The sequence below is a fragment of the Malaclemys terrapin genome, chromosome 9, assembly GCF_027887155.1.
Source record: "Malaclemys terrapin pileata isolate rMalTer1 chromosome 9, rMalTer1.hap1, whole genome shotgun sequence".
NCBI classification, from domain to species: domain Eukaryota; kingdom Metazoa; phylum Chordata; order Testudines; family Emydidae; genus Malaclemys; species Malaclemys terrapin.
The window spans coordinates 39,548,640-39,572,165 of NC_071513.1; the positions used below are offsets into that span (position 1 = coordinate 39,548,640).

The following is a 23,526-nucleotide window of genomic DNA, read 5'->3' on the forward strand; positions in this document are numbered from 1 at the left end:
TTTAAGCTTGCTTGTCTTTTTTTATTTGGTTAAATAATTTTTTAAAATGCTGGGGGGGGGCATTTATAATTGAATTCCACATTCCATCCAAATAGAGCTTGACAAAAATCACAAGTGAAAAATTAATCTACTAAAGAAATACACTAGTCGTCATTTTCTAACTGTAAATATTAATCTTAATTTAAGATATAAAATTACTTAAATGTGTATAAATAGACCATATCCTGCTGAGCAAAAAGTATCAAATTTAGTGTATAGGCTGTATTTTATTGCAAATCCTGTTTTAATGGTTAGCCAACTAATAAGAATAAACCTTTCTTTAGTTCACCAGCTCTTTAGCAAACTAACTAAAGTACAAATGCAAGACTGAAATCAGTCCATCCTAAATTGGGCCTGTTTCACGTCTGAAAACTTGGTCTGCATGCTGCTGTCTGCAATAAGTTGGGTGCTCCCTTCCTGCTTGTACTCCACAAATCTTTTCTGAGATGTCATAACTTCGGCCAATCTCTTTTCTGATTCAAAGATGGTGTATCGGGTTACGGGGGAAATGTAGGTGTGTTGCTCCCTGATGCTAGAGAAACAAAGTGGGTGAGGTAATATCTTTTATTGGACCAGCTGATGTTGGTGAAAGAGACAAGCTTTCAAGCTATACAGAGCTCTTCAGGTCTTGGTGTAGCTCAAAAGCTCACCCACCTCTCTCCAGAGGAAAATTAGCACTTCAGAAACACTTAACCCCAGATTCACAAAGATATTTGACTTCAGTGGAAGTTAGGATCTGGGCTTTATCTTCTAGGACTTGTAGTGTTCAATGAGCTCTTCTATACCATATATGGATTGTGAGGGTAAGTGGCAGTAGACCTCTATCTTTTATATGGTTTTAAACTGATTTTGATATTTGTAGGAATGTTGTGAAACTGGATTGATCTTAATTTGTACAGTAATTTGCTGATGGAGAAGGAGCAGCTTCTCTACCCAACTCTCTTTAACTCCAGTTCACTAAGTATACATGGATATCTCCAGACCAATGCTAATATAACGACGCTAATGCATGCTGCTATTCTTCCTCTCTTGGTTTGCCCCATCGCTCCAGTTGCCACCTGCAATATAGTAAGGGCCTAAGTCTCCTGACATTTACTGACTTTAACAGAGTTACTCTTGCCACTCACTAAGGTGAGGTCAGAATCAGGCCTTCCTTATTACATATTTGTATAGGAACTGAACAGCCCCGGCCCCGAGGGGCTTACTGCCCTATTTGGATGAAGATTTAGTGTAATAAGGGGGCAGGGACTTGTCTGTTTGTACAGCACTTGGCCCAAGGGGGCCCTGATTGTGGTTGGTGCCTAGGACCCACCATAATGTGATGATTACTAGCAGGCCAGTCTGCATAGCAGGGCCATAGCTACGCTGGGGCTAGGGTGATCAGGTGTCTGGTTTTGGACTGGAACACTCGGTCGAAAAGAAATCCTGATGGCTCCGGTCAGCACCCCTGAATGTCCGGTTTGCGCTGCTGCAGTAGGGCTGGCAAACTCCCTCCTAGCGCCGCGGCCCATGTGGCTCCCGGGTCCAAAAGCAGCCGGCATGTCCAGCTCCTAGCTTTGAGGGGGGGAGGGAGGGTGTGTGTGTGTGTGTGTGTCCCTGCTCACAGGCACAGCTCCCATTGGCTGGGTCAGGGCACAGGAGGAACTAGCACCACTGCCAAGCGCTCAGCAGGTGCCTGTTGAGGTATTGTGTGGCGTGCGCTTCTCCCACAGCTGCCTGGCCCTCTTCTTGTGTGGCTCACTCAAGCTGCGGCACGTGCCCTGCTGCGAACTGCAGTCTGTCACCCCATCACCAGGACCCAGGAGTTGGAGGTATGTGTATCCCCGTCTCCCAGTGCTGGGAGTGGGGCTGTATCCCCATCCCCCGTCAGTGCATCTCTCCCCTGTCCCGTTCCATCCTGCCCCCCACACCTACCCATCCCAGCCCTGTACCCCTTACAGTGCTCTCCCACCCATCCTCTCTATCTCCCAGAGCTGCCACCCCCATGTCCCTCACCCCCTGCACCCCTTTCACCATAATACCCTTCTGCACTCCCATTATGGCCCTATACACCCCACATCCTCATGCACCTGTAGCCTTCTACCTTCCCCTCCATCCACTCAGGAGCGGCACCAGGGTTTTTGGTGCCCTAGGCGGGGTCCTTCTGCGCTCTCGGTCATCGTCGGCAATTCTGCGGCGGGAGGGTCCTTCCGCGCTCCCGGTCTTCAGGGCACTTCGGCGGTGGGTCCTGGAGTGAGTGAAGGACCCGCCGCAGAATTGCCACCGAAGACCTGGAGCGTGGAAGGACCCCCCTGCCGCCGAATTACTGCCGAGGGCGGCAAAATGCCGACCCCCCCCCAAAATCCTGGCGTCCTAGTTGCCTAAATCGAAGTGCCGGCCCTACATCCACCCCACATCCCCTCCTCTCTCCTTCACTGCCCCCTCTCACCCCCACCCTGCTCTTATCCTTGGCCTCTTTCCCTCCCCATCCTCTCTCCTCTACCCCCCCCCCCCCCGCCCCGCATCTTTTCCCCTCCCTTCCTGTCTGGATGATTTAGGCAGCCTCTGGAAAAGTGTATGGAAAAGTGTCTGTGTAGGCAAGTGTGTGTGTGTGTGTGTGTGTGTGTGTGTGTGTGTGTGTGTGTGTGTGTATACATGCATGGCAAGTGTGTCCTTGTGTAGAGAGGTGCATGTATTGCTGCATGTGTATATACCTGTGTGAATAAAATTTGTAGCCTAACTCTCTTTGACTTTTATTCCTTTTGCTGGCTTGGCACAAGAAAATAGATGGCATAAAATGTGTATTCATTTCATAACAAGTTTTTAAAAGAGAAGGGAACTGTAAAAGAAACATATTATTTCTTAAACAGTGAATGTTGACTAGTAATTGCAGAAGAGCCAATGTATCATACATTTCTCCCCACCCTTGTCTAGCTACATTATAAACACTTGCAGACTGTCTCTTTTTATGTGTATGTCTAGCACCTACCACCCTGGAGCCCCGATCTTATTTGGGGTTTCTAGGCACTAAACAATTGTAATAATAAATAATGTGGAAGTAGATGTGTTAGTGCATGCTGGAGATGTACACATGAATACATGTGTATCTACATGTAAGTATGAGAATCTGTAGAAACTGCTCTATTTTTATAGATATCTGGACAGGTGTGCATTTCTGTGGTTGTGCTCTATGGATTTGTATTTAGGCTGTGGGAGTGAGCCTTTAATGGACCCATTGCAGCTGTGAAAATGTGTGGTCCTAATTCCACACATACAGTTACAGTAACTTTAGTGAACCAAAACCATAGAGCTGGTTATGAAAAATGGGAAGAGGGAAGGGTAAAAAAATCATGAAAACCTTAGTGAAATTTCCTTTTTTTTTTTTTTTTAAATTACCCTTATTGACTATTTTGCTGCCAGCTCTACCATCTTGTAATAAATAAAACGTGACTTTAGCATGATCTAGGTGCCAAAAAAAACCTAAGCCTGTTTGGGCCTTGCAGTGAAACTGAGCACGTGAGTGAGGGTGGGGGAGAGCAAGTGAGGGAGGGAGGGAGGGGTTTAGGAAGGGGCAAAATAGTTGGCCGGGTAAGGGCATTGGGGTTTTCTGGCATTAGAAAGTTGGTAGCCCTAGCTGGGGCAAGAGGTTGTAGCTCATGTGCCCCAGTCTGTCTGACCTAGCTCGCTGTGACGAAACCTGGTGGGGTTCGGGCGCCTGGGAAGGGGGCGTGGTTAATAGAGGCCCCATACGGCAGCCGCGTTCTGACTGGCCCTTATGGGACTCCCCTGCCGGCTAGCAATGGTGGCATAGCTGAGCCTGGCTGCACTACAACAACCAGCAGCCCCTGGAGCCCGCCCCGCCCCGCCCCTCTACTCGGGCCCCGCCGCACGGTGCTCCTGGGAGTTGCAGTCTAGGCCTTGAGCTGACTGGGGCAGGGGGAGTGAGAGGTGCTGGGGGCCGGAGCCATGCGGAGGTGAGAGGGGAGGGATCCTGGTGATACGGGCGGGGAATCTCGGATCTCGCAGCTGGGCGCTCGTGACTCCCTTGGGGGCAGCTAGGGACTGGGCTGCTGATGGGTTCGGGCAGTTGGAGGGCGGGGAGGTAGAATAGGGGTGGCGCTGTGGAAGGAAATGGGAGTGGGGTGCTCTGGGGTAGGGATTGGGGGTGTTCTGGGGGAGGGAGGGAGGAAGGAAGGGGAAGTGGGGGGAAGGAGGAGGGTTGGGGAGGAAGGCTGGGGTGTGCTGGGGCCTGCAGAGTTGTGGGTGCTCTGGAAGGGAGGGGATGGGGAAAGGATGATGGCTGAGTGTTGGGGATGCTCAGGTGGGGAGAAGATGAGAGCTGGGGGGTTGAGGGTGCTCTGAAGGTGGAAGTATGGGGGTATTCTGGGGGCAGAAGGGAGGGGAGATGGGAGGGAGCAGGGCAGAAGGATAGGGGGTGCTGGGGGCTGCAGAGTTGGGGTGCTCTAGGGAGGAAGGAAGAGGATGGGGAAAGATGACTGGGGGTTGGGGATGCACAGGTGGGGGGAAGATGAGGGTTGGGGTGCTCTGGAGGAAGAGAGGGAGTTTGGGGGCAGGAAGGAAGGATGGGGAGTTGAAGTGCTCTGGGGGAGGAAGAGTGGGGGTTGAAGGTGCTCTGGGGAGATGATTTCCTTGTATGCAAGTTCCTGTGAGATTCCTCTAATGCAGACAGCCTGTAGGTGAATTCCTGCATTGCCAGCTCTTGTGATTTTATTGTGAGTCCTACAATACTTAGGGTTTTTCTTAAAGCCCCAGTTCCTGGAATCAAGAGAGGGCAACAATATCTCAGCTTCCATTTTTAAAAAAAGGTACTAGCTCTCGTGATGGCAGAGAAAAGCTTGAAAACACCAAGCGAGTTTGCCTTAAAGGATCTTAAACCTCAACACAGATAAAAAGCCCACTATTTATTATTTTAAAATAAATCTAATTATTTCAGTGGGTGGCCCAAGTCATGATTTTTGAGGCTTTTGGGTTGGCCACCTTGCAATCTTTCATGAGCCTGTCAACCCCTGGAGTGAGTGAGGCCAGCCTGTCTGCTCTGGAGTGAGATATTTGAACAGTATCCATTTGCTACCAAAGTTCAGCATCACTGATGCAATACCCTAAACACTTCTGTGTTAATTTCTACTCCAGTTAAACATAGGAGATTATAGGGAGATAGGGGGAGTTTTTGGCAAGGGCAAAACCAAGTAGAGATTTTAAAAAAGAAAGTTCCTATTTAACACAGAGAGGGGTCATACTAAGTTGGCACATCATACCAATAATAGATAGTAAAACAAAATATCATAATGCAACTATATAAAACCATGGTATGCCCATACCTTGAATACTGCATGTAGTTCTGGTCACCTCATCTCAAAAAAGATATATTAGAATTGGGAAAAGTACTGAGAGAAGGGCAACAAAAATGACTAGGGGTATGGAACAGCTTCTGTATGAGGAGAAATTAAAAATGCTGGGCCTCTTCAGCTTAGAAAAGAGACAACTAAGGGTAGATATTAGGGTTACTATACGTCCGGATTTTCCCAGACATGTCCGGCTTTTTGGTACTCAAATCCCCGTCCGGGGGGAATTGCCAAAAAGCCGAACATGTCCGGGAAAATACTAGTCCCCTGCTTACCTTAGAGCGGCTCCACCAGGCTGTGAGCTGCAGGCAGATTCCCCTGCAGCGGTGGCTGCTGCTGCTCCCCCCACACACCTCAGCTCTGCGCAGCTGAAGAGCGGAGCTGGCCGAGCGCTACCGGCTTCACGGTTTGCCAGGCTGCCTCCAGACCCTGTGCCCCCGGCCGGGCGCTTCCCCTCCCGGGCTCCGGCTGCGCAGGGGAAGCGCCCGGCCAGGGGCACAGGGTCTGGAGGTCTGGGGGCTGCCCGGCAAACCGTGAAGCTGGTAGCGCTCGGGCAGCTGTTTCTTGTGGCTGGTAGGGAGGAGGGGGAATGCGGGGCGCTCAGGGGAAGGGGTGGAGTTTGGATGGGGCCGGGAAGGGGCTCCTAGGATATTTTTAATTTTCCAAAAATCATCTGTGTGCCTTTCTAATTGACATCAGTGAGAGTTCTGCCATGAAGGTTATTTTTAGTTCCAGCTTGTGCTTTATAGCCCATCTGGACTGTCACATTGTCTTCCTAGTGTTCTAATAAAGGGCTGAAAGACCGAACATCTGTAGAATTATCAATATGGTAGATTTGGGTGTGTGTGGGGGAGTAAAGCACTCTCTGTAACTTACTGACTCCCTCTGTTGTGTTTCCACGCCCAGGGTCAACAGCAGCCTGTCTAGCGATGATCTCCTTCTGGAGGATTTGGAGACAGAAGGAGAGAGGCAGCTGAAGAGCCTCCTTCATCATCAGCTTGATACTGCTGTCTCCATTGAACAGTAAGTATTGAACTAGCCAGCATTTCCCAGCAAAGCACAAGGCTAAAGGCTGCCCTTGCTGGCACTTGGGTGCTGGCCGACAGAGCATATTCAGATTATTGAGGGCAGCACCACCAGCAGTACAACAGCATTAATGCTGTAGCATGCAGATGATGAGAAGATATTGGTGTAGGTGAGTCATTGACAAACACACTGAGGCAGGTTGCACAAGCAGAGCTTCCTGTGCTGTGTCTCACTCAAGCAGTGAGCACTGGAGCATGGTTCTTTCTCCCAGCATTCTCATCATGCAAACACATGGTGTAGTTAGATTTTTCAGCCACTAGGTGACACTGCACATAATAGAAATATACACTGCTTGATGCACCCCTGCCTTATAATCTTATAGTATCAGGTAAAATAATGTGGAATGTGCCCAGGTTAGAGAGGACAGACCTTCAGAAGCACAGCATCTCTGGTGCCCATGCTAGGCTGCCGGTGGTGAGAGTGTGTCCAGGTTTATCTAAAGGCCAGGATCCTACCCCTCACACTTAACTTCTGAGCCCTAAGGACTTCTCACTTTGCTGTTGATTTGTGTTGCAGGTGCGTGTCCAAGCGGCAATGCTTCGCCCCAGCCACTCTTTACAAGCCCTTTGGAGAGGAGGCGGCAGGGACTCTGACCTTATCGCAGTTCCAGGCACTGCAGGAGAATGAGCAAGAAACAGCCTCTCTTCGAGAACTGGGGCTCTCAGACTCAGAGATCCTGCTCTGGAAGAAACATGCTTCAGCAGATAAGGTGGGGAAGGAGCTTTACTAGCAACTGCAGGAACCTGGAATCCAGCATAGAGGGCCCTCTAGAGCATAAAGGAATCTGGAGTCCAAAGCTCTGCAGAGGGTATTAATAATAGCCAATAATAAATTGCAGCTTTTAAGGCACCTTAAGCATTCTACTAAGGAATGGCTAACAGTACGTCTACGTTCCATAGAGCTGCATTCACAAATAGGTAGAACCCTGTGCGGATACAAAATTTATATCTGCGGATATAAATCAGTATCCACAGAACTGCAGGGCTCTATCGGGAAGTGCAGTGGCAAAAGCAGCTGCCGCTCCCGGAAGCCAGTGCCTTGGGCTGGCAGCTCCTCCTGCGTGGTTGTACCACCCCCAGCCCCGCCTATTGGGGCGGACACCACGCTCACTGCAGCTGTCTCTGGTTGCACTAGTGCAGTGGGCAGTGCTAGGAGAGGTACAGCCCAGCTGGAGGAGCTGCTGGCGCAGGGCACTGGCTCCTGGGAGCGGTGGCCCGCCAGGCTGCTGCTTTCGCCACTTTGGTTCCCGGTAGAGTTCCTCAGATACTGATTTATATCCGTGGATATAAATTTTATATCTGTGCAGGGCTCTACAAATAGATCGGCGAACAGGAGCAGATGTTACCTATTGCTCAGTTAAAGAGAGCCAGAAACAGGTGGATATATGGATACAAGTAAATAAGGAGCAAAGTAAATGAAATCAGAACTATCAGTAAGGTCAGATGAGAATGAGCTGCATGTCCTTTTAACCCCCTCTGGGTCGTGGGTTCCTAGCTTTGAGTATAATGCTGTCTCTGCCTCTTGTCGCTAATAAGCGTCCCTCTAGTCTGAATTGGGTGGGTTTTCTCCTAAGCAGTGCTGCCACTGCGTTTCAGGGCTCTGGGCTGGGGGCAGCCCCTGAAGCCATGCGGGAACGGCTGCAAGCGATCCAGGAGAAGATCACAGAGCGCCAGCGCATTTTGTCCCTGCCGCAGAGGTTTGCTGGCAGCAAACAGCTGAGCCGGCGGGAGATGGAGATTGAGAATGCGCTCTTCCAGGGGATGGACCGTCACTCCTTCCTGCGAGCACTCTACCACCAAGGTACATGGGCTCCCCAACGCCATCAGGGTGGGAGTAACTCACTGAGCACCTGGGAGTGCAGGAGCAAGTGTTCTGTGAACGTAGATCTGGGCTGTGTCCTTCTTGCCCTTTCTCCCTGAAGAAATGGTTCTACTTCTGGACCCTGTGATGTGAGGGGAGGAGCTATTTTCCTTTTGCCCAGAGCATCTTGCATGAACAGACCATTTAAAGAAAGGACTTTCTAGCATATGAGTCTGCACAGAGCCGCTGTTGGAATGAACGTGCCCCCACTGGCAGGCTGAATTCAGCGCTGACAGCTGTGCAACACAGTTGGTTCACTGGGATGGCATGGGTGTAGCTGGAGACAGAATTCAGCCTGTATATATAATAGCAGCATGTAACCTGGTTCTGTTATTAATTATTTATACTGCTGTAGTGCCTAGTGGGCCACCCAAAATCAGTGCCTAGTGTGCTAGGCAGAGTGAATACACAAAGAGTGTACCTATCCTGAATTTCTATCAGGCTAAATATACAAGACAGACACAGGGTGGGACGGAAACTGAGGAGGGAAGTGACTTGGCCAAGGTCACCCAGCAGGGTCAGTGGCAGAGTCAGAACTAGAACCCAGGTGTCCTGATTCCCAGCCCAGGACCCTCTCCACTTCACCACACTGCTTCTCACCTGAGCATCACTTTTCTCCTGCCCCTTTGTTGTATTCTGTCTCACAATCTGACCCGTATCTAGCACTGCCCTAGGCGACTGCGGAAATGCATCATACACCAGATCATAGCGAGGGTTACAGTTAAAGGGGTATTGCAAGCCTAACAATTAGGTTTTGTTTGTTAGAAAAACTGTTTAAAGAAGGTGCTTTTCATGACTTATTTTAAAAAATGCCTTTTTGTTGTTGTTGTTGTTGTTGTTTGTTGGCGTGGTTAGGAGCCCTGGTCATTGACCAGGGCCCCCTTGTGCTAGGCGCTGTACAAACACAGTACGGAAAGATGGTCCTTGCCCCAAAGAGCTGACAATCTAATGACATTGATACCCCATTCCCACCTACAGCTGCAGCGTCCAGGAAGTGCAGCTGCCCATGGACTAACCCCTCTGGTGTTACACTGCACTCCGCTGTGACACTAACACAGTAAAAAAGCACCCTGTTTAATGCTACATGGATGGGGGGAAAGCTTCATTTTTGCCCTTGCTTCCATTAAATAAACCAAGGCAGATGTTATTTGTAACCAAGGCGAGGAAGCTCCTTTAAATCCCTAATTTTTAACCTGATAGTGTCCCTGAAAGCTCAACAAAATGTGTTTGTTCAAAATCACATTTTAAAAAGCTGCATGGCAGGAAATAAGCTTCACTAGCTATAAGCACGGACCAGGTGGAGAAAGGTCTCTGCTAGCTGGAGTGCAGGGGAACCAGTCAGTGTGCTGATCTCTGGAACGTATGGAAATCAAGTGGCAGATTATAAAGTCCACAGGATAATTGAGTTGGGAATGAGAGTCATAGATAACATTCTGGTAGAGTTGTGGTTCTTCCTAGAAACCTGTTCTAATCTAGAGTACCATCAGTTACTGCTGGCAGCCTACATTTTGCCTTTCAGCAACCCCCAGTCTCCTGCTGGAGGCTGGACTGAGCTGCCCCAGAGCAGAACTTCCGGTCTTGGGGCCCAGGCTCTAACTCTATCCAGTGATCTATTTATTTACTTGTGGTGGTGGTGGTGGATTTTGTCATGTCACCATATTTCTTTACTGTGGATTAGATGAAGCTCAGAAGAGGATGGTGAATGAAAAGGACCCCATGGGTCACTTGGAGACTGTCTGTCAAGAGATGCTAAAAAAGCCATTGCCCGGGGAATCCCAGTCTACAAAAAGTGATCCATGCTTGCCTTGCTTCCCCTCCACAAGTGGACCTTTGGTTAAGGGTACCACACAGCTTCCGGACCAGGGAAAGCAGACAGAACAGTGTGGAGGTCCCAGCCTCCCCATGATTAAGGCAGCAGGGTCTGTGGCCCAGAGATCCACCCTGGGGCCTGCAACTGTAAAGGAGCCTGTGGAGTTCATCCCAGAAGAGGAGATCCGCAAGAATCGTCTCTCGGAGGAGGAGATCAGGAGCATCTGCCGATTTTCCTCCTACGAGCCGGGAGAGCCAAGCAAGGTATGATAAACGTCAAGCTGAAGGTAATAAACTGGGTATGTTCCCCCTTCCCAGTTATTATTGTACCATATAAGCTGGGTGCAAAACTGGATGGAAAACCGTTCCCAGAGAGTAATTATCAGTGGTTCACAGTCATGATGGAAGGGCATATCGAGTGCGGTCGCGCAGGGATCAGTTCTGTTAAGTATCTTCATCAATGATTTCGATAATTGCATAGAGAATACACTTATAAAGTCTGCGGACGATACCAAGCTAGGAGGGGTTGCAAGTGCTTTGGAGGATAGGATTAAAATTCAAAATGATCTGGACAAACTGGAGAAATGCTCTGAAATAAATAGGATGAAATTCAATAAGGACAAATGCAAAGACTACACTTAGGAAGGAACAATCAGTTGCACCTGTACAAAATGGAAAATGACTGCCTAGGAAGGAGTACTGCGGAAAGGGATCTCGGGGTCATAGTGGACCACAAGCAAAATATGAGTCAACAGTGTAACACTGTTGCAGAAAAAACGAACATCATTCTGGGATGTATTAGCAGGAGTGTTGTAAGCAAGACACGAGAAGTAATTCTTCTGCTCTACTCCATGCTGATTAGGCCTCAACTGGAGTATTGTGTCCAATTCTGGATGCCACATTTCAGGAAAGATGTGGACAAACTGGAGAAAGTCGAGAGAAAAGCAACAAAAATGATGAAAGGTCTAGAAAACATGACCTATGAGGGAAGATTGGAAAAAATTGGGTTGTTTAATCTGGAAAAGAGAAGACTGAGAGGAGACATGATAACCGTTTTCAAGTACATAAAAGGCTGTTACAAGGAGGAGGGAGAAGAATTGTTCTTCTTAACCTCTGAGGAGAGGACAAGAAGCAATGGGCTTAAATTGCAGCAAGGGTAGTTTATGTTGGACATTAGGAAAAACTTCCTAATTATCAGAGTGGTTAAGCACTGGAATAATTTGCCTAGGGAGGTTGTGGAATCTCCATCATTGGAGATTTTGAAGAGCAGGTTAGACAAACACCTGTCAGGAATGGTCTAGATAATACTTCTTCCTGCCAACAGTACAGGGGACAGGACTAGAGGACCTCCAGTCCTATGATTGTATGCCCTAATGCAGAGCTCTGGGGACACTGTTCTGGCACCTGTATTAGATTTCTGGATTCCAAGGCCAGAAGGGGGCTAGTGGGCAGAATCCTAATGGGTAAAGATTCCTGCTTGCTAATGATGGAGCATCACCAAACAAGTGTGTGCAGTTGCCTCCCAGCCGAAGGAGAAATAATTTCCTCTGCTGGGGGAATAAAGATGATCTTTGGAGTCAACAAAAGAGATTCCCCTGCTTAAATACTCCTAGGATACCTAACTGCCAGCCATGCTTCAAACCCAGCCCCAGATGGACTATAGTGGGAGGAAGATCTCTGGCTCTCAGAGACCTAGACAAACATAGTGCCGCCTCCATAACTAGTTATGAGCAATCTGAATGCCTTCCCGCAATGCTATGTTTAAACCTTGTTTAACAGGCAGCAAGAGCTCATGATATAAATAACTGGAGCCAACAAGAACCGATGTAGATGTAGCATGATACAGCCTCAAAAAAGCCATAAGATGCCCTCCTATATATGCCTGTCTCTGTCTTCTAAACATACAACCACCAGTGTGGGGCAGGGGGAGGGCTATAGGGGGGTGAGAGGGGCAGCGCCAGCCCCTCCCCATGTGGAGCAGAAGGGGCTCTAGGGGGGCGAGAGGGGCGGGGGGCTGTAGGGGGGCGAGAGAGGCAGGGCCAGCCCCTTCTGGTGTGTGGCAGAGGGGCTGTGGAAGTGAGAGGGGAGTTAGCTGTATAGAGATGGCCCTTCTCACACAAGGCTGTGGTGTCTCTTTCTCTCTCCCCCCTATTGTTCTGTGGGCTGATTAGGTGCTGTATTTGAAGAACCTGAGCACTCGGGTGACAGTGAGGGAGCTGGTCTCGCTGTTTGCTCGGTTCCAGGAGAAGGATGGCCCACCAATCCAGTTCCGCCTGCTGAGTGGCCGCATGAGGGGCCAGGCCTTCATCACCTTTCCCAGTGAGTCGCTCAGCTGCATCTCACAGGCCTTTCCTGATGAGTGATGGTGCAGTGTCAGCTCCACAGTGCACTGTGCTGGAAGGGCCACGCTCCCTGGGGTAGGAGGGGAATTTGGCCACCATGCTTATCTGACCTCAGCATCCCCACACTGCCCCAGTGATGAATTCCAGACCTCCCATAGAATACGGGGGATTCAGTGTCATATATTCACTCAGTGTTGGCATTCCCCACACACTGCTCTACCAATGAGCTCCCAGCACTATGCTGTATAACAGTGCACAAGAGCTAGAAATAGCCAGGAGAAGACCACATGGTCCTGAGGTCTGTGCTTCAACCCAGTGGCCTTGAGAGCAGAGCTGGTTGTCAGAGCAGTTATATGTGCCCTGTAACCTGAGCTCACTTTACTCTCCTGTTCCAGGTGTCGAGGTTGCACGGCAAGCAATGCTGCTGGTGAACGGCTATAGCCTGCTGGGGAAAACGCTGGTGATAGAGTTTGGGAAAAGTAAGGTGCAGTCATCAAGTGCTGACTCTGCCTCCCACAGCTCTTGTGCCACAGACAGTGCAGAGAAACCCACTACCAACTAGTGGACAAGTAATCTGTGGGGCGTGTGTGGATCCTCATGGATTGTGGTTACTCAGCTATTGGAACAGTCCTTTAATGCTCTGATTCTGAGCTCAACATTCAGGTATATAAGTCCCAGCGTGGGGCAGGGGAGTCCTGGGAGCTAAGTTCCTTCAAGTGAGACGGAGAGGAAAGCTAGAGGCAGCCCCACTCAGCATGGGACAGAGGTGACTCTTAGGATGACAGGAACAGAGGCAACCTCACCCGGTGTAAGGCAGAAGGGATGCAGAGGTCAGTGGCTTGGTAACAGACACTGGTCTGAAGGAGTCTGAGGATCTTAAATCGCTGTGTGTTTGAACACTCATACCATGCAGCATATTCTGAGGGCTGAGTCCTGTGCTGTATTCCATTCTGTATATAGTTTAAACAAATAGCTTTATGCTGTTTGTACAGGATGTCTGTTTTGTCACCACCTCCAGGGTAAGTGATAGCTGTTCCTGCCTGTTTATATCTGTATTTTGGTGCTGCCATCTGAATGGCCTTTAAGGGGGGAGAATATGTAAATAAATGTGTTCAAGTTGTATTTTCCTAGTGCATGTCTCAGTTCCCCAGATGCTCTTGAGCCTTTTGCCCTCTCAGTATTGCAGGAGAGCTGCATCCATCATCTCCTTTGCCCAGAAATCTTTTTGGAGACTGTAGAAGCCTTCTGCATAGGGCCTTTGTTTTAGGACCAGGTATATTGTGCTTTGCAGACTCTAGATAATAACAGCAGATCTCACTCCTTCCTCACAAGTTACTGTACTGGAGCAGACCAGCAATGGTCTGTCTAGTCTGGGAGCCTGTCTCTGACAGTGGATAGCACTGGAGGGTTCAGAAGAAAGACATAAATGCCCCTCCCCTCATCCCATAGCAACACGATTACATCAGTGTATTTGATTATGCTATGCTATGTGACTGGGAAAACGACTTGACCCCTCACTCTTTGTGCTAAAGCCCCGAAGCACAAAGATTGGTAGCCTTTGTAATTTTTCCCAACTAGTCTCACTGCAGATGCTGTTCTTGATATAAATGTTCAATTGCTTTCTGAGAATTATGCTATTTTCTTCAGGAATAGCCTCCTCTGTCAATAAATATGGCAGGCCATTGTAATGCTTCTTCCCCACCAACCTGACTGTCTCTGTAGAGAAGCATTTGAGATCCTCTTGCCCTCTGATTGATGGAACCAGATTTCATGGCTTTAAGAGAGATGGGCTGTGCAACACCTGCCACACACCCAGAAGGGATGCAAATTCCCTATAACAGCTGGTTTCTTCCCCAAGCATCCAGCTAATAGCCTTGCTGTCTGTTGCTTTTTTCTCCCCTTGTCTACTCTACCCCTAGCCTGCCAGTTTGATTTTTCTGGCTATTGTCCGCTCTCGGTAGCCTTTCATCGTGTGCCATGCGCAAAATCCAGGCTTGAGTTCAAATGTCAAATGGAGCGATGTGTAGTGTCCTACTTGCAATGCTGGCGGGGGTGGGGGTGGCTTTGGAGCAAAACAAAAGCAGAATGCAGAAGTGTTAATACATCCAGTCTTGAAGAATGCTCTACACAGTACAACAGAGCTCTCTGGCTTTGGTCCTGACCACCTTTGTCCTTACAAACCCTGGATGCTTAATTCTTCAAAACAGCAGCGTGATAGGCACAATGGCTGAGGAGCATTCTTGGACTCTTCAAACACCAGAGTTCCTTTGGGCCCTGTCTGGTGGCCTCAGCCTGCTTAGTTCACATTGCCACGGAATGTTTGTGCATCACAATGGGGATGGCTCCAAGCTCAACACTGGCTGGGATTTAAATTTAATTTCATAGGGAGCGGAGAAGGTGGAATTTTCTTCCACTTTACAGGAGAGTAGAAAACAGAGGGACATGCCAGAGGTAGGTCTAAATTACCTATTTTGTTTCCTTTCATTGGCAAGTTTTTTAATTCAGGTTACACCTTTCATGCCCATGCTTCCCTGAACGTCTGCATACTTGAATGATCATACAGAACTGGTAGTGGGATTGGGGATAGGATTAATTGCTGGGCAGGGGGCAGGCAGATAGGATGAGAGCTCCAGCAACAGGGGCCAAAATCACCTTACCTAATACATTTGGGCAAGTGGGGTGCATTAATTGTTACATGCATGCACTGAAATTGGGTAGGGTAAGTTCAAAAATCAAGACAGACCAAAAAACACAATATAGTCCTTTTAAAAAAAAAAAAAAAAAAAAAAAAAAAAACCTCACGATTTTTTAGGTCTGACTCATGACTTTTGATCTCTAGAGATTGGCAGTAGAGGAGTAGGGTTAGGGGGTTACCGTATTTCAAATTCCCAAATAGAGGGCACTACGGGGAGGGCGGGGGGAGAGAGCTGGGATACTGCTGGTGGAGGCACTGCCTACAGAGCTGGGTGCCCAACTAGCAGCTGCCACTTTCTGGGCCTCCAGCAGCAGTGTGTAAATACAGCTGGCAAAATCACGGACATTTACTCATTTCAAAAATCTTCCTTGATATAGGGTTACCATATCTAATAAATAAAAAAAGAGGACCCTCCACGGGCCCTGGCCCCGCCCATTTCCCCACCCCTAGCCCTGCCCCAACTCCGCCCCTTCCCCACCCTAACTCCGCCCCCTCCTCCCTCCCACTCCCAGCCACTGGGAAAGGGCTGCCCCAGCGCTACCGGCTTCAGGGTTTGCCGGGCAGCCCCCAGACCCTGCGCCCCCGGCCGGTGCTTCCCCAGCGCAGCTGGAGCCCGGGAGGGGAAGCGCCCAGCCCGGGGCGCAGGGTTTGGAGGCTGCCCGGCAAACCGTGAAGCCGGTAGTGCTCGGGCTTTGGACAGCCCCTATGCCTCCGGACCCTGCGTCCCCAGCCGGGCACTTCCCCTCCCGGGCTCCGGCGGCGCAGGGTCCGGAGGCACGGGGGCTGCCCGAAGCCAGTAGCGCTCGGGCAGCCCGGCTCTTAAACAGAGCCAAAGAGGAGCAGAGCCTCCAGCCGCGGCGGTGGCTCTGCTCCTCCCCGACTCTTCGGCTGTGTTTAAGAGCCGGGCTGCCTGAGCGCTACTGGCTTCGGGCAGCCCCCGTGCCTCCGGACCCTGCGCCGCCGGAGCCCGGGAGGGGAAGTGCCCGGCTGGGGGCGCAGGGTCTGGAGGAACGGGGGCTGCCCGAAGCCAGTAGCGCTCGGGCAGCCCGGCTCTTAAACAGAGCCGAAGAGTCGGGGAGGAGCAGAGCCACCATTTTCCCGGACATGTTCGGCTTTTTGGCAATTCCCCCCAGACGGGGGTTTGACTGCTGAAAAGCCGGATGTGTCCGGGAAAAAGAGGACGTATGGTAACCCTACCTTGATAGAGATTGGTTTCCTGACCTAGACATATGGGAATCCTAGTTACAGGAGAGCCAGAGTGTGGGCAACTGCCCCAGGCGGTGGATATGCAAATACATCCAGGCCTTTAGGGAGCCCCAGGTGGGGGATCTCTCATTAGGATAGGTGAGATGGCCGCCATGTTGCTATACGGATGTGGAAGTGTCCCTGTGGAGGTCGCCATCTTTCTGTACTGCAGCGTGAAGGGGGAATCAGTATTGCGGTAGCGCAGGCCGTGAAGACCTCCATGTTGCTGTACGGCAGCGAGCTCCTAACAGGGGCCGCCATGTTGTTGTACGGCACGGGACGGGACCTCCGGGTTGGGGGCCGCCATATTGCTGTGGTTGAGGGAGAAGGGGGCTCTCGGCATTGCTGCAGTCGGAGCTGTCACTGCGCGGCTCCCCGCCTTCTCCCGCTGGAGCCCGCGGCGCGGAACGCTGGGCCGCCATGGCCCGGAGGCTGAACACGGAGCAGGGCATCCGCCTCAGCGCGGTAGGTGGGGGCCCGGATCCGGGGCGGCGGGTCCGGCCTGCGGGAGCCCGGCCCTGACCGCCCCGCTCTGTCACTTTCCCCGCAGATGAGCCCGCGCTACCTGCAGAGCAACAGCACCAGCCACACGCGGCCCTTCAGCGCCATGGCCGAGCTGCTAGGTGAGGCCGGCTAGGCACTGGAGATGCTCGGGGAACTGGGAGCTGTGCGGGCGGCAGGGCAGGGGGGCTGGAGGGCAGTGGGGAGGGTGTCCAGGACACAGGTAGCTGTGCTGTGGTGGTGGGGGGCGGGGGGGGGAATGGAGGGCACAGGGGAGGGTGTCTAGGGCACAGGTAGTTGTGCTGGGGAGGGCAGGGGGGGTTGGAGGGCACTGGAGAGAGTGTCCAGGCACCGGTAGTTGTGCTGTGGGCGGGGGGGGGTAGAGGGGTTGGAGGGCACTGGGGAGGGTGTCCAGGGCACCAGTAGTTGTGCTGTGGGGAGGGGCAGGGGGTTGGAGGCCACTGGAGAGGGTGTCCAGGCACCAGTAGCTGTGCTATGGGGTGGGGGGGGCAGAGGGGTTGGAGGGCACTGGGGAGAGTGTCCAGGCACTGGTAGCTGTGCTGGGGGGGTAGGGGGTTGGAGGGCACTGGGGAGGGTGTTCAATAGGGTTACCATATTTCAGCAAGAAAAAAAGAGGACGGGAGGAGCCCCGCCCTAGCCCCGCCCCTGCCCCTCCCACTTCCCGCCCCCCCAGAACCCCCAACCCTCCCCCCGTTCCTTGTCCCCTGACTGCCCCCTCCTGGGACCCCTGCCCCTAACTGCCCCCCAGGACTCCACTCCCTATCTAAGCCTCCCTGCCTCTTGTCCCCTGACTGCCCCAACCCTTATCCACACCCCCACCCCCAGACAGACCCCTGGGACTCCCACGCCCCATCCAACCACTCCCCACCCCCTGACAGCCCCCCCCCCGAACTCCCAACCCATCTAAACCCCTCTGCTCCCTGTCCCCTGACTGCTCCGATCCATCTCCCCACCCCTGCCACCTGACAGGCCCCCCCAGAACTCCCAAACACTCCCCCCCTGAACTCCCAAACACTCCCCCCCTGCTCCTTGTCCCCTGACTGCCCCCTCCTGGGACCCCTGCCCCTAACTGCCCCCCAGGACTCCACTCCCTATCTAAGCCTCCCTGCCTCTTGTCCCCTGACTGCCCCACCCCTTATCCACACCCCCACCCCCAGACAGACCCCTGGGACTCCCACGCCCCATCCAACCACTCCCCACCCCCTCCCCAGAACTCCCAACCCATCTAAACCCCTCTGCTCCCTGTCCCCTGACTGCTCCGATCCATCTCCCCACCCCTGCCACCTGACAGCCCCCCCCAGAATTCCCAAACACCCCCCCCTGCTCCTTGTCCCCTGACTGCCCCCTCCTGGGACCCCTGCTCCTAACTGCCCTCCAGAACCCCACCCCCTACCTAAGACTCCCTGTTCCTTGTCCCCTAACTGCCCCCTCCTAAGACCCCCCCCCAACTGCCCCCCAGGACCCTACCCCCTACCTGTACCCTGACTGCCCAAAACTTTCTCCACTCCCCCCAAAAAGCCCCCCCCGTTTCTTGACTGCCCCCTCCAGAACCTTCCTGCCCCCGGTCCCCCTTACCCTGCTGCTCAGAACAGAGTGTTGGGCTCTGTGCAGCCGAGCCGGACACGTGGCTGAGCTCCCCAGCACAACAAAACCCGGTCCCTGGCCCTGCACAACAAAACCCGGTCTGGCCCTGCACAGTGCTGCCGGACTGGGCTGCAAGGGAGCTGCCGGCTCAGAATGCAGGGCGGATCCGGCTCCTCTACAGCTGCTCCTGAGTCCAGCCCGGGACTTCCCTGCAGCCCTCCCAGCCGCTCGCTCTGCTAATCCCGGACATTGTGAGTGCTTTACAAATTCCCCCCCGACGCTATTTTTAGCACACAAAAGGAGGACATGTCCGGGTAAATCTGGACGAATGGTAACCCTAGTCAAGGCACTGGTAACTGCTGGGGGGAGGGGCAGGCGGGGGGGGTTGGAGGGCACTGGGGAGGGTGTTCAGGGCACCGGTAGCTGTGCTGGCAGGGTGGGGGGGGAGGCCACGGGGGTTGGAGGGCACGGGGGAAGGGTGTTCGTGGCACTGGTAACAGTTCTATATACTATATTAGTGGTTCTCAAACTGTGGTTGAGTTCGTTTTAATGGGGTTGCCAGTGTTAAGACTCGCTGGGGCCTAGGGCAGAAAAACGAAGCCCGAGTTTTTAAGTGAGGAGAAACTTGGGGTATGCAGGACAAATCATATTTCTGAAAGGGGGATAGTAGTCTGGAATAGTTAAGAACCACTGTGCTAAGTCACCGTGCATGTGCTGGGCAGGGCAGCTCTGCCAGGGAGAGGGGAAGCAGCCATCTGAGTCTGAGCTCCCTCCTCATTTAACAGTGATGCAATTCTTTAGCCTCATGTTTGAAGCTTTTATTGACCTGAATGTGACTGGTGCAGCAATGCCTATCTGAGTCTGCAGACAAATGGCTTCCGTGTGTGTGTGTCTTGTTCAACAGCAGGAATGTAAAATTAAGAACACTGTTACATTTTGCTGTTGCTATTCGGAACCCTATGGTCAGCAGTAAAGCTGTGGTTTCATGCTGCTTGAGAAAACTCTGAGCAAGTACTGAGGACAAGGAGTCATAAGCAGGCTAGCATAGGATAGTGCAAACGTCTCTTGTGGCATCTGGGGATTGAACTTTACATGTCCTGTGCCTCAGGTAGGCATGATTCGATGGAAAGTTCTACAATTGGATGCAGAAGGATGAAATGTTCTAGGACAGGCAACTTAAAAAAACCAAAGTGTTGGCTGTTTGAACCTGCTCAGAAATTTGGAATGTTAGAATAAATTCCAGGTGAGATGGAATAATGGCAGTCAGAGGGGCATGATCACTACTTAACCCATGATACAGTGAATATTATCACTTTTGTGGTGTGTGTCTACTTACATAATATAATATATATTACCGTGGTTTTGCAATTATCATACATTCTTTGACTGCCTGCTCTGACAGTCAGTCCATGTTCCTTTAGCAGTTTCCAACTGTGCAAATTTCGGAGCAGCTACAAATAGCCAGTCATCTTAATTTTTTTTTTAAGCATCTTGCTCAAGTGATTCTTGCTTTCACCTCACATTCAGCATTCCTGCCACCAGTTCTGTCAAATTCTACCTGCCTGATGCTCAAGATTGGCTGTGATCAGTCCTACATGGGCTTAAGGGCTGATATTTTATGACCCTTTAGGATTACAAGAGAGCTTCCTCTTGGGACACTTCCTTGTAGCTCTGGAAGGTCTCAAGATATCAATCTTAAAATCATGATCTTTTTATGTATAGAAAAGGCACTTTTTTTAGAAATTCACATTGACTTCCTCTAAGCCCTATATAAGTGGACTGAAGGTAACTATGGTACCTGGGTTTACAATGCAAGGGTTCCAATAACATTTTTATTTCTAAACCATTTTCAAAACAGTTCTTCTGTAATGAATGTAGCACATACAGAATACACAAGGATGACGTGGGGTTGAGTTTATTGGCAATTGTTTGAGATGGCTCGCATAACTCATTTGTGGCTTCCTCACTCATAAAAAATATGTCCCCCCACCTCATTCTGTTTAAATCTTTTGTTGTTATACGATAGTATTCCTGTATTCTCTGTATGTATAATTTATATTTACACACTCTTCTGCAGATAAGAAGTTCTTTTCTTGTGATAAGCAGTTTTGGGGAATATGGGAGAGATTAATAAGACAGGGACCTTTCAGCTTGGAAAAGACGACTAAGTGGGGGATATTATAGAGGTCTATAAAATCATGACTGGGGTGTAGAAAGTAAATAAGGAAGCGTTCTTTAGTCCTTATAACACAAGAACTCTAGGGGTCACCAAATAAAATTAATAGGCAGCAGGTTTAAAACAAACAAAAGGAAATATTTCTTCACAAAACAAACAGTCAACTCATGGAACTCCTTGCCAGAGGATGTTGTGAAGGCCAAGACTATAACAAGGTTCAAAAAAGAACTAGATAAGTTCATGGAGGATAGGTCCATCTATGGCTATTAGCCTGTGTTTGCCAGAAGCTGGGAATGGGCGACAGGGGATGGATCACTTGATGATTACCTGTTCTATTTATTCCCTCTGAAGCACCTGGCATTGGCCGCTGTTGGAAGACAGGATACTGGGCTATATGGATCTTTGATCTGACCCAGTATGGCCTTTCTTATGTTCTTATGGTACATCCTCTATCAGACATTTCCCTGTATTTGGAAGAAGGAGGGTTCAAGAATGCTTTCATTTCCAAGATCTGAGGAGATGATCTGTGTGTCAGGAATAGTTGAGGACCATGAGTATGCCTAACTGGCCAGGTTTTTTCCTTTCACAGACAATGCCTCAGATCCAGGTGTGACGGCTAAGCTCCTCTGCATTGATGTTGTGGAGATCAAGGGGGAGCTTTGTTTGACTTTCACAGATAATGGTGCTGGAATGACGCCTCACAAACTTCACCGTATGCTCAGGTAACAAGCTAAAAATTCACCCCAGATATGGTAAGAATTCACCCCAGATGTGGTTTTGATACCATAGATTCAGATCTTGCAAGCAAGTGTTGTCGTTGACCCAGGGTTCTGGACTTAAGGAATCCTGATTCAGATGTACACAGGGCTCTCCCTGTGGTTTCTCTTCTCTTCCTTTCCCTCACACTGTGCAAAATTCTAAGATAACTGCTTTTTGATTTACCCTCCCACAAGCTGCTTTTTAACATACAGTGCATGGTCCAGGGACTCCTGACTTTTTACATTCAGGGCTGTTCCATACACAGGGTTCCTCATGTAACAACTGTCCCTGGCTTGGCTGAAGTAATTTGGCATGAATTAGAATCCGTAAGCAAGAGCACATGCTTCAGTACAGTACATGGGGCAAGGAGTATTTGCTTAAAATAAACAAATGTCTCCTGGAGTTAGTAAATGAAATCAGAAGTCCATGAAATCAGTCGGGGGGAGGGATAGCTCAGTGGTTTGAGCATTGGCCTGCTAAACCTAGGGTTGAGAGTTCAATCCTTGAGGGGGCCATTTAGGGATATGGGGCAAAGATTTGTTTGAGCCAGGGGTTGGACTAGATGATCTCCTGAGGTCCCTTCCAACCCTGATATTCTATGATTCTGTGATCTCGTTTCTGAAGACTTGTAGTAATGATGAGTTGCCCATCTTGTCTCCCTTCCCTTCAGAATGTTAAAATGGCTTGTGGTTTTAGAGAACGTGACTTTTCTTTAATCTTTCATTCTGTGATGTAAGAAGATAGCTTTCCTCATTGCCAGTTTCATGCCTTTTCATTAACAGTGGCAGAGAGAGACATGGCCTGACTCTCTACAGTGAGGAATTTCAATTCAATTTTTATTATATAACTAACTTTAAAAAATTAAAATTTGACTTGTTACTTTTTATTCTAAACCACAGAATATCAAATTTGCCTCAGTGTAACATCATCTAAAATATTTTTATCCCTAACACTCAGTAGCATTCTCTAAGAGATGACCTCTCATCCTGTCCCCTGCCAAAGGCATAAAGATCAGCTGGATGCTCTTGCAGTTGGGTCCTAGGGTAAAATTCTCAAGAGTTGGCTCTCTCAGTAGAGTCTCCACCCCTCACTCAGATCTGCCACAGCCTGAGTTCAACAAACTTTAGGGTGTGATGTAAGGCCTGCTGATCTTATTTGCTCTTGTTTAGGTTAGTTTATTCCTCTTGTGCTTTAATTGTATCTGCTGGTAGTAGTCATACTAGATGCCATGTGATCATCATCCTTTGCTGAGGGTAGAGAAGGGCATGGAATCTGTATCTTAAACACCAAAAAGATGTGCCTGAGCGGCTATGGCAGTAGGTGCTGTGTACATTGAAGAAGCATGTTAGAACTGGCAGTTAATTTTCCAGGAGTTTATCATAGACTAGAAAATAGTAAAAACTTGCTTCTGCATCTTCCTGTGCCTGCCTCTTCCGTTATGCCTCTGTGACTGGCAGATGCCCGGGAACATCAGCTGTCTACTCCTTTGGGGCCACACCAGTCACACATTCCCATCTTCCTGCTTAGTCTTGGTGCTCATGTCTGTCTTTCCTAGGAGCATCACCAAGCCCTCCCTCCTTTCTCTCCCTAGGCTGCAGTTCCAGTACATCTGTGGGTATTTCTCCTCACTTGGATGCTGCTGTACTATCCATTGTCCTGTTCTGCTATTTCTCCTCTCAGAACAAATGCCATGTAACCTCTAGGTTTCCATTAGACCTAATAATAATTTTGCTGTTTCCAGCAGGCCGTCTGCAAAGCAGATAGTCACTTGCAGTAGGGCGTGGTTTGGTTGTTCCTCTGCAACAATTTGTAGCTAGATAAGAAAAGGTGGGGGACAGAGGCAGAGAATCTATCATTTCTTCAAATGCTGTGAACACAAAACCACAATTCTTCCGAAAAGTCAGAGGGGTTCAGGAAGTGAAAACCAGAAGCCTTAGCCCCTTCCTGCTCTGTGTGGTGAGGGAGGAAAGCAATGGCTTGGTCTCTTATTTCAGGTTCTCTTGAGTTAACATGAAGTGGCTGTGAAATTGAAGTGGGGGAGGGACAGCAGGCCTCTCTAGCTGTTAA

General features: G+C 50.1%; 1 protein-coding gene across 2 annotated transcripts in view; it reads left to right on the forward strand.

Moving 5' to 3' along the window:
* The first annotated feature begins 3,905 nt into the window (after positions 1–3,905).
* Positions 3,906–23,526, forward strand: part of RBM41 (RNA binding motif protein 41) — a 53,382-nt gene continuing 33,761 nt past the window's right edge. Inside the window, exons 1-7 of one of the 2 annotated variants that reach the window (XM_054039394.1) lie at positions 3,906–3,992; positions 6,288–6,404; positions 6,984–7,176; positions 8,063–8,267; positions 10,006–10,400; positions 12,308–12,455; positions 21,290–21,422. In XM_054039394.1, the coding sequence (XP_053895369.1) occupies positions 3,985–3,992; positions 6,288–6,404; positions 6,984–7,176; positions 8,063–8,267; positions 10,006–10,400; positions 12,308–12,455; positions 21,290–21,422 (1,199 nt within the window). In that variant the 5' untranslated portion in view covers positions 3,906–3,984. Of the gene's footprint in view, positions 3,993–6,287; positions 6,405–6,983; positions 7,177–8,062; positions 8,268–10,005; positions 10,401–12,307; positions 12,456–12,873; positions 13,601–21,289; positions 21,423–23,526 lie in introns of those variants that run through there. The other variant, XM_054039392.1, reaches the window with a different exon arrangement.